Here is an 11,167-nt window from a genome sequence, read left to right as displayed (position 1 = left end):
AATTTACAGCACATCAGAGAACTCCTCTTTCATCGCCACTGTCCTACACGTCCTCAGCCCAATAACCAGAATAAGTCGTTGATTGTTGTTAAGGAGCTGGGAGTGATTGAATTGGCGGAGCGTTGCGGATTTTTTTTAGGGAAAGTAAAACTTGAATGCGTACTTGTTAGATGTTGTTGGGTCCTGGCTGTAAGATGGGAAAGGATGCTCGTGTCTGCATTGTGATTGGCTCATCTCTGCAGTCTCCCGGCTCGCGGCTATAAAGCCGAGCTCCGTCACCAGGCGCGTCAGAGCGCAGCCGGAGCGGGGAGCCGAGGATCCGGACACACAGCCGGACACACAGCCGGACACACAGCCGGACACACTGGACACCCACCGAATACATCGTAATTAACCACCGAGGATCGGGCCAATTAGCGGAACTCTGCTGGAATATAGAGAGGGAAACTTTGGACAAAACCAGAATTCCGCGGTCCGGTAAGTTTATATTGATAAGCCTTATCAAAATGCAGAGTTTAAGTGTGCGGTTTGACTGTGCACTTTGCGCAAAAGAAGCCACAGCCACATGACTAACTACTGCGCCTCTTTTGGTTAGGCCTAAGTTACTTCTGTGCTGCAATTGCGCGATGGAGAAAACTTTTATTTTGTCATTTTTTTAGATGCAAAGTATCTATTTATCATTCTCTCTATTTATAGGGTCAGGGGTTTTATTAACTGGGATACTTTGGTCTGCGTGAACCATTTCACATTTTCATAAAAAAAAATAAAAAATATTGCATGTCAAATATGGTTTACGTTTTCATAATTTAATCACACGCCGCAGAATTTAATCTGTTGCAGTTCTATAAATATACAGTTAAGTATCGTGTAATTACTAATGCACGACTCATCAGCATGAATGAATGCAGGGAGAGTTATGAATTCATTTTGCCAACTATATGTGGTTAGTTCACACGTGATGGATCATACATTTAGGTTTCTTAATTGATACTTACTTACATACATTATCCAAGCTACTTAACAGTTAATGTCATACTGTGAACGTACACATTCACATATATGAAGACATTTCTTTTTTAAATCAGACTGGTCGTTTACATGTTGCTGCATGACCAAATGGCCACATTTACAACCTATTGGGTGGAAAGTGAGTTATTGTCTATTGTAAAATGATTATTATTATTATTATTATTATTATTATTATTATTATTATTATATGTGTTCTTCGAAGTTGAGAGAAGTGATGCACAAAAAAAGAGCATTATATTTCTATGAGAATGGATATTGTTCTGCTTTCAGAGCAAATGCATCGGTCTGAAATTAACTTTTAAACCTGCTATTCAGCTAAATTGGTCTTACATCAATCAATTGAAGAAGTAAGTATGAATTAACATTCCTTAACTGATGATCTTTTAAGCGTGAGCTAATCAAAAGTTAAAGCTACTTGACCATTTGTGAATGGTGGGCAACATGTTTTCATGTTACATCCTGCATTGCTTCATGCATTAAATCATCATGACTCATGCATTTGTTAAGCCTCACTTTATAAGATTTGTACTCTATTATGAATTGTTTCCATTTCCTTTTCACCATTAAAACTCATTCCGTCTGTTGGTCTGGACTTGTTGAACGTTTGATGCGCCCTTTCAAGCCGATGATTTGAACTGGAGGTCCTCAGAGATGCTTTCATAGCATGACTACATCATGTTCATGCACTTACACAGTGTAGTTTAGAGGGCCTCCTTTTTTGATTTCATGATCTGCAGCTTAGTGCAGTTTATGTGTTGGCCTTGAGCAGCTTGATGGATTGTTTTTGATGGATACATATTGTTGCCCTCGCAATAACATATTTAACTCAAAAGGATGAAACCATTTCCAGTTCACTGGCTTTTAGTCTTATATTCAGGATTTACTTTTCACAGAGGGGCTTGAGTTTCCTTAAAATCAAAGCAGTTGCACAAAAAACCCTTAAGTCTCTTCCTTTAGGTTTCCTTAAAACATTTACTAAAGTTTTAACCCGTGCAACCAAAGTAAAGAAAGATTACTTAAGGTACCTCTGACTCTAACATAACTGCAACATGCCAGAGTTTATAGTTAGGGCTGGGCGATGAATCAATATGATAATTTATCATCTTTCAATGGAGTCATATGGTGATGAAATCATATAGGGAGATATCATGATGCAGTCTAAATTGATCATTTGAATATTTTGCACTGAAGTTCTTATTAAATGAGAAAATACTTTTTTCAAGTTTCAAGTTACCAGACTATCTATTTATTAAATTACGAGAAAACAAGCTATATTGTGATATATGTCATTATAGAGAGATGAAATGATCTATATTAGGACAGAAGATTTTGTCCATCACCCAGCTCTATTTATCTTGAAAATGAACTCATCCTGAGAAGAGAGTTCTGCGACCGGGAGAACTGATATTACATTTAATAGACACAACTGTGTAATTAGGTTCAGTGGAGCTAAAACTCAACTGGTGTTTTTTTTTTTGAATCCTTTCTTTTTAAACAACAATGTGATGGCATGTGCATTGCTGTTAGCATTTCTCCTCCCATGCAGCATTCCTGTTTTGACCATAAGTTGTTTCTGTTAATCCGAACTGGAGACGAGGATTATAGTTTTCCTGTTATTCTTCTTCTTTTTCTACGAGGACATTTGCCATCCCATGCATGAACATAAACAAAACTAATCACGTAGGTCCACTACTATAGGCCAAACTTCCTCATTTGGCTATATGGGCTAATGGTCCTGATGGTGGCGCTACGGCAACCGATTCGAGCTGGCGGGAATTATGAAGTATATCACTCTGATTAAGCCTATCGCCTATATTATTTTGCTCAATTGACGTCTAACTTGCTACACTGCATCAGTGTCAAAACTCTACTTGTATTTTAACAACTTTATAATTCCTAATTTTGATGTCAGGGTAGATGTAGTGTGGTTCATTTCAGTTTGAAATTCTATCCTCATGTAAACTATCGCAAGTAATGGGGGAAAAAAACTTATGGAGCAATACATCTTTGTAAAAATAAATCACAGACATCTCTATGTTGTCTAGATGAAGTACACACAACCTCAGAACATTGTCTTTACATGCAACCCTGCTGACTGCCGAAGTCTCTGCTGGCAGCTCAACGTGATTAGGACTGGCACGTCACGTTCGAGGTTATGAGTTTGAGCCCTGGATGATGCAGCAGGAACATGTGAACGCCAATTCAGGCTCCTGTGTGGATTAGAGACACATCAGTTACTGAGATATTTGTAATTTAAGAAATTTTAAATAATTATGGACTGGACATTCCTCCTGATGGACCCACCTGTAGTAACTAAGTACATTTACTCAGGTGCTGCTCTTAAGTACAATTTTTAAGGTATTTGTATTTTGCTTAAGTATTTTTGATGTTATGCTACTTTGAACTTCTACTCTGCATCAATTCTGATTTGCATTAAAAAAAAGTATAAACTCCAATATATTCTTTAAGATTAAACCAGTAGTTCCTAAACGTTATGGCTTGGGGTGTAGTTTGGGCCCATTCTTTTGTTTCAGATATCTATAAGTTGTTGTCTGGTTTGTTAATCTGGTTATTCTTTATATTCATGAATGTATCAAGCCACAGACCCAATATTAGTAATAGCATTAAGCCATTGCATCTCACAAGCCTGACTCAAAGTCACATTTAGGTTTTTTAAAAAGGGCATTTATTTCTCAAATTTTCCGTTTAAGTAGAATCCATTGTGCTAATTCATCCACCCTCCCCACATCGCTGTCTTTTACTGCCTCCAGGTCACTCTCGTGACTCCTGTCCTTGGCTCTCACTCTTTCCCCTCTTGTGATTTTTCCTTTCCTGTGCTTTCCTTTTTCCGCCTATTGTTCTTCTGAACGGCTCAGAACATCAAACTTTAATTCCTCTCAATCTTTGCCTCTTTTCTTTTCATACTGTTCCTGCATTTATATGTTTCTCTTTTATACTTTTAAAGCACCTTTTTCTAGTTTCTTATGCTCCTCTCCCCGCACAAAACCCCCTTTTTTTAACCACTAATTGCCCCTTTATTTCACCTTGCTGGTTGCCAATTTTCCGCCTCCTTCTTTCTAAGAAGTGAAGCCAGCAGAGCTCAAGGTCAGAGAGCGATTTTAAAGTCAAATCTATTCAATTCAGAGGATCAGGCCGCTTGAAATCCAGCTTTCCAATTAGATCAGACAAGGGTGCTCTGACATGGCCTAATGAGGCACCCTGTTATACAACACAAAGGCATAATTCAGATGATACAGAGGATGTGCAAGGATGAAAACTGATTTCTTGTGATATTTGTGTGAGTTCATCCATGTGACTTTGTGTCTTTGAACAGAATGAACAGAATGAGCCTCTGTGTTTCTGAGCCCCATCCAGCCATGAATGCCAGTTGTGTTTGACAGTTGTGTGTGTGTGTGTGTGTGTGTGTGTGTGTGTGTGTGTGTGTGTGTGTGTGTGTGTGTGTGTGTGTGTGTGTGTTTGCATTGTGTGTCAGTGGGGTTGCATGAAGTTTTGTAAGTGTAAGCACGTTTTTAGATTAAAAAGCACAGTGTTTGTCCCCAAAACTTCAACTCTCCAAACCTCTGTGACAAGAGGTTTGCACATCTGCAGTGTGTGTGTGGTTGTGATTTTGCGCCCTGATAGCATGTCTCTAAAGATATTGAAGACATCGTTAATCAACCCGTGAGATGCCCCAGGGCATTCTGGGGGGTTCACATGATTCTTGAGAGGCTTAGGGCCAAGCCAGGGTTGTCTATGAGAGAAAGAGAGTAACTCTGTCACATACACACACACACACACACACACACACACACACACACACACACACACGCTGTTCCTCATGTAACCCATAACCTCAGTTATCACTATTCCATTTGTCTCTTTTATCTTTTATCTGCTCTGTTCATTCCCCACCCCAACCCCCCATCTTTAAATACTTTTTGAATACACAAAATGTTTTTAGTTTTGTGAAAGAATATCAGAATCAAAATTATTTATAAACATATTCATTCAGAACCAATTTCCCCTCAGGAAGAAGGATCAAGCTCAATCTGTTTGAATTAACTGTGCTATGAATACAGTTTGTGAACAAAACAGACGTATACTGACAGTGTCTCTACTTTCTCTCCGCAGGACACCCCAGAGCTCGGACTATCACCCACGCTGCCAGGCCCGGAGCGTGGCCCCTCATGTGTGGATACGTGTGTGAGTGCCTTCAAAGTGTGTGTCCGTAGACTGCTGAAGAGAAGCAAACTGTGTGAGTTCGAGGCTCGTGCGAGGATGAGGGCCGTCATCGCCCTGCTTTGTCTCCTGATAGTCGCAGAGGTCAGGGCCTCTCGGGTCGCCCGCGACGCCCAGGTCGGCCTCGCAGCTTCGGGGCCCTCAAGTACTAACGCCTCTGCCCTGCTCCTGCCCCCGCAGCTGAGCAGACCGCAGGGCCCCTTCCCCACCATCTGCTTAAAGCCCACAGAGATCAAGCACGCCTTCAAATACGTCAACACCATCGTGTCCTGCCTGATCTTTGTGGTGGGCATCATCGGCAACTCGACGCTGCTCAGGATCATATATAAGAACAAGTGCATGAGGAATGGGCCCAACGTCCTGATCGGCAGCCTGGCTCTGGGGGACCTGCTTTATATCATCATCACCATCCCCATCAATATATTTAAGGTGACAACATTTATCCTTTGTGTCCGTCTGGTGTTACCTTTGCTTGTCGTGTGTGAATGATGATCTCTCTTTTTTAATTTTTGGAAAAGACGGTAACGTTTTCAAAGATGTATCAAACAATGAAACCAAAGCGTTACCCAGCAATTCATGCATTTCACACAATAAGCAAAAAAAGAAAAAAGAATTTAATTCATTACCCAGCCCTGGGTCTGTGTCCAATTTAGTGTGAAAATCCACTGTGTAGCCTGATTTTGTCCTTGTGCTGAACTCATTTTATAACACCTGGGAGACAAACTTGCAGTGAGGAGGAAATGTTGATTCTGGCTCGCTGCCACAGCAATAATCCTAGACAGGACCCCTACGTATACCTCAAAGAAGTCCGTCCATGTGTGTGCACAGGGGACACTTCTCTCGTTACAAATGTTTCTCCTCTCTGTCCCCATTATTTTTTCTCTGCAGCTAATAGCCGAGGACTGGCCATTCGGCGTGTACATCTGTAAATTGATGCCGTTCATCCAGAAAGCTTCAGTGGGAATCACTGTCCTCAGCCTGTGTGCTCTCAGTATTGACCGGTATGTGGACTGCTGCTCTTCACACACATACAACAAACGTCAGTGCTTAATGCGGCTAATGTGTACGTCTGTGCTTTTTGCGTAGCTACCACGCAGTGACGTCATGGAGCCGGGTGAAGGGGATGGGCATCCCTCTGTGGAAAGCGGTGGAGGTGACTCTGATCTGGCTGGTGGCTGTGATGCTGGCGGTGCCCGAGGCGCTGGCCTTCGACATGATGGAGATGTCGTACAGAGGCAACAAGCTGCGCGTGTGTCTACTCCATCCGGAACAGACAACAAGCTTTATGAAGGTAAAATCATCTGTATGGGACTCATTAAACATTGACGTGCGTTTCATGAATTTGCACTGCGAGACACTAATAACAAAGTGGGTTTTATTTGAATCAGAAGGGTCTGGATTGCAGGACACGGTGGAAATGAAATGAAGCCGCAACGTCCTTTCATGTGTCATTTTAAATCAGTGAGTTGTAATTCAAGCTTGATATCATTTTTCCAAAAGACCTAATTCAGTGAACTACTTTGAGGAGAAAAAGGAAAGAATTTGTGCCAAACCAAAACAAGTCTGGAACTTATTTATCTTATTTGTATATGAAGTTCTGGAAATGGAAACATCGTCTCTATATTCAATGGAGAACCAGTGGTCACAGTTCAACATGCCTTAATCATGGTGCCTTTGAACAGATCATGTGGCCATTAAAAACAAAGGATCATTTGCTTATTGACCATCTAGTTTTATCAACAGAATATTGTTGCAGTAAGATAATATTGATAATGACAACATATTTCACCGTCTGTGATACTATAATAACGGAAAAGTGAGTTTATTCGTCATATTGAAATTCAAGGTTGTTTTTTGTCCTGTAATTCAGATAAAAAATATCTGACAAAAATACAAGTAATAAAGTGTTTCAAGGCAAAAGTTAATTATTATGTATGCCATCAGTTTCAACTTTAAATCTTTATTAGCCCAGGCAGGAAAAATGTTGACTTTTTGCGTGTCTGCTAAACCTTAGATACGTTAAGTCTTTATAAAATGTAATTTCCGTAACACTGTATTTGTCGATGCACTTTTTTGACTGGGTCTTTTTTCTTTGTCCAGTTCTACCAGGACATGAAAGACTGGTGGCTGTTTGGCTTCTACTTCTGCTTCCCGCTGGCCTGCACAGGAATCTTCTACACACTAATGTCATGCGAGATGCTCAGTCGCAAAAAGGGCATGCGCATCGCACTCAACGACCACATGAAACAGGTACACGTGCAAATGACTCACTCAGATCCACTCTAGCCCCCAGGGTTGTAAAGACGGAGGCATCAACATTTGTCTTTTGTGTTTGTGTGTGCGCAGCGGAGGGAAGTAGCGAAGACAGTGTTCTGCCTCGTGCTGATTTTCGCTCTCTGCTGGCTGCCTCTTCATCTCAGCCGCATCCTGAAGAAAACAATCTACGACCAGAACGACCCCAACCGCTGTGAACTGCTCAGGTACAGTAGATACACACCGCAAATGTCACGAGAGCATTGTTCTCCCTGCTCTGCCACTTCCTGTAGTCCTTACTGTAAACTTTGCCCTTTTACCCCGCCAGCTTCCTGTTAGTGATGGATTACATCGGCATCAACATGGCCTCCCTAAACTCCTGCATTAACCCGATTGCCCTCTACTTTGTCAGCCAGAAGTTTAAAAACTGCTTCCAGGTAAGAGTGACACATGCTGGCACTTAAAATATATTATAACTAGGAAATGCAGTCAGCAAAAAGTACACAACTGTGTGTTTTTCTTGTCTCACAGTCTTGTCTGTGCTGCTGGTGCTACAGAACGTCTCCTCTGGATGAACGAGGTTCGGGGGGACGCTGGAAGGGCTCTTGTCACGGGAACGGACTAGACCGCTCCAGCTCCCACTCCAGTCAGAAATACACCAGCTCCTCTTAAACACACACACACACACACACACACACACACACACACATAGGCACTCTCTTACTTCTTGTGCCAAAAAAACCCACGTTCCCATCAGCTCCCATCACGGAGAAACAGCTGCCACTGACAACCGACCAGTGAGGAGAGAGAAAATGGAGCGAGGTAGAAGCCACTTCTACAGGACTCACAGGAGACTGAAAAAAACAAACCAGGATGGATCCGAACCGGACAGGACTGTACCTTGTGTTTGTAGGCCGTCATACTAACTGCAGAAACAACGTATGATAAATATGTTCATACTCCCCACACTGAGGCCTGTGCAGAGGACTGAACGTTTTCTCAGTGGACCAACATGGTCAACACATTTATAAAAAGTGTTTATTAATGCCGCATGTAAATTTATGTACAGGATTATTTACGAGCAGACTGAGACCGATGGTTATATCCAATCAACGTATGAATAACAGCTCTGATAAGTGCTACCTGTTGAAGCTTTGATACCTCACAGGGAGAGATAGAGGGAAACTGTGATTCCAAGTTATGTTCCAAAAGTTTTTTTTTTATATATTAACACACGACTGCGCCTCGGCATAAAGACACAAAAGCCAATTATCTGACAATCAACACACACAGTCGCTGAGCTTCCCGATGCCCATGTACCCCGGTGACATCATCCCAGAGTGAAAAGGAGCCCACTGTCATGTGGAGAAACCAATCTTTGGAAATCTTTTATCTGGAAACCATCACCGCTCTGAGTCATGTGGAGGCCAGCTGTTGTCCTAGAACACTGACAAACACCAGATGATTCCAGTCATGCTACACAGAGGGGATCATTTATGAGTACTTTTATTATTGCAGTGTTCGTGCTGTCGTACGTGTGTAGCTGTCTGATCCACTCTATAAGTCTTAACCTCTCCTACAATGAAGCTTTTCTATTTTTCTAAAAAAGTATATCACATGAGACGTGAAGGCTGTTTATTACCACAGCATGAGGTGTGCATTTATTATTTCCAAATATTTCACCTCTTGTGAGTGGTCATGTTGCAACAATTTTCCATGTGGCTGGAAATGATTTCTGAGAGCAGCTGGGGGAGAATTATCCCAAAATTGACCAATTTGTTTTTAAGGAGCGATTGTTTTTGGGGATTACATTTATTTAAGTTTGTAATGGTCATAGAAAAATATTTATATATATAAATTGCTTCCATTAAATGTAATCCAGGTAAATGTGTGCTCTTGCAAAATCAAATCTGTGTCCACACTGAAATAGATTTTGATTTATTCAGTATGTTCGGACAGAGTATTTTCATTTTCCTCTGTAATAGAGTGATCAAATCGGCAGATGATGCAGCATGTGACCCATTAAGGCTTCATGTGTATTTATATGGATATGTTTTTCTCCCTGTTTTTTGATACATCTAGAGGCGACTGTCTGAGACTTTTAGAGGTGATTTGAGGTTGAAGATCAAATGAAATGTGAATATTGGCCCTGGTGTTTTAAATCACATTTATACTTTATACTTATTTGATGAGAGTATGCTGTAATAAATATTATTTTATAGGATTTGTGTTGTTTCAGTTATTTACTCAGGTAGTGTGCATGTATTTAGGGTAATCTCCCGTCAGTACTGAAGCAGTCTCATTGTTACACAATATATCTGCATACATTGAAGGTTTTTCATCTTTAGTAGAGCTTTGGATCTGTTATTTTATCTGGGTTTCACACTATTCCACCGATTGACAAGTGACTGGACTGTCATGCACCAACATGTGCTGCCATCAAAGGCAGAGAAGTAGAAGACTGCTGCATGGACGTAAACAATGCTGTATTGAAAACCCTCAAAAACTCGTCTTTGTTTCATGAGAAGGGAAATGCGTTCACCAAATTTGTTTGCTCCACTTTAATTCCACCACCGGTTTAAAAACTTCTGTTCTGCTGCAGGATATGACCTAATCCCAAACTTTGATTAATTTGGACTAATCAAGCATGTGCAGACCAGATGGTATGCACATTATTAGAATGGAAACAGAAGAGTTGACTAATGATATCCAGTTTATGTCTATTGACTATGATATGTTTCACAGAAAGACCTGAACCAGACACTTGTATCTCCAACTAATACATCCATCTCGTCAAACACAGACGCTTGGTCAATGGCCCCAAGCTTCAAACTATGATGCTCTACGAACCCATCTAGCATCAGTTCTGGACGTGTCAGGGACTGGTTACATGCATAGTGTGTATTCAAAACAACCCTCCTTCTTTGCAAGAAGTAAGGTTAAGGGTGCCAAACCACTTAGTTAAGTTTAGGAAAAGAGCGTGGTTGACGTGAACTTGATTGACTCACATCTCACTTGACTACCGATTGTCAAGCGTGTCACGTGGCTAGCGACTCAGGTGAGTCACATGACAAACAATATTATTGACTGTCAGACAAAATGTCAGTGTTTGATTTTAGCTGCTCACGGGATACAAACAGAAGGCTTTTTGAAGAAAGTCCTGTGTTTGTTTGATCCATACACCAATCGGCATCAGAAGCTGAGGGGCACTGACCAAGCGTCGGAGTTTGACGACTTTGGGTACATTCTAACAGTGAGTCCTTCCACTGTGGACTCTGACCCTAAAACACAGTTATTGAAAACCTCTAGCCATCCTAGGCCTGACTCTGCCACAGTTGGTGGTAGGGCTGCTATTTATTCAGATATTTTATCATGTAAACACATCTTATTTGGTTCTACCACTTCTTTAGAGTATTTAGCTCAGGGAATCAGATCTATATCTCCCTGTCTAGTGCTCACAGTTCACCGCCCTCCAAGGCTGCATATCTGAATTTGGTGATCTTTTATCCAAAGTTACTGTTTTATCCAACAGCTGCACCTCCAGTCACCAGTTTATCAAGCTCCTGAAGTTCGTAGATGACAGCACCCTAACTGGACTCATCTCTGGTGGGGATGGGTTCGCCTACAGGTCGGAGATTGACCATAA

General features: G+C 41.3%; 1 protein-coding gene across 2 annotated transcripts; it reads left to right on the top strand.

The window, feature by feature from the left end:
• Window positions 1–238: 238 nt before the first annotated feature.
• LOC129089860 (endothelin receptor type B-like) lies at window positions 239–9,743 on the top strand. 2 transcript variants are annotated; one of them, XM_054597250.1, is made up of 8 exons: window positions 239–477; window positions 5,161–5,697; window positions 6,157–6,269; window positions 6,355–6,559; window positions 7,369–7,518; window positions 7,615–7,748; window positions 7,850–7,958; window positions 8,079–8,185. In XM_054597250.1, exons 2-8 carry the CDS (start codon window positions 5,308–5,310, stop codon window positions 8,094–8,096), a joined length of 1,119 nt encoding a protein of 372 aa, XP_054453225.1. In that variant the 5' UTR covers window positions 239–477; window positions 5,161–5,307; the 3' UTR covers window positions 8,097–8,185. The 2 variants fall into 2 exon arrangements, with proteins under 2 accessions (XP_054453225.1, XP_054453224.1); XM_054597249.1 differs by having other exon boundaries at window positions 294–477; window positions 8,053–9,743.
• The last annotated feature ends 1,424 nt before the right edge of the window (window positions 9,744–11,167 follow it).

Source organism: Anoplopoma fimbria, chromosome 4 (genome assembly GCF_027596085.1).
Source record: "Anoplopoma fimbria isolate UVic2021 breed Golden Eagle Sablefish chromosome 4, Afim_UVic_2022, whole genome shotgun sequence".
In the NCBI taxonomy this organism is placed as follows: domain Eukaryota; kingdom Metazoa; phylum Chordata; class Actinopteri; order Perciformes; family Anoplopomatidae; genus Anoplopoma; species Anoplopoma fimbria.
The sequence above is the reverse complement of the archived record's forward strand: the minus strand, read 5'-3'. Positions and strand labels throughout refer to the sequence as shown.

Coding starts and splice junctions, on each gene's coding strand:
- LOC129089860 (XM_054597249.1), top strand. CDS start 5,308: ATGAGGGCCGTCATCGCCCTGCTTTGTCTCCTGATAGTCGCAGAGGTC. Junction 6,270..6,354: donor TGTGCTCTCAGTATTGACCG/GTATGTGGACTG, acceptor CTTTTTGCGTAG/CTACCACGCAGTGACGTCAT. Junction 7,749..7,849: donor AACCGCTGTGAACTGCTCAG/GTACAGTAGATA, acceptor TTACCCCGCCAG/CTTCCTGTTAGTGATGGATT.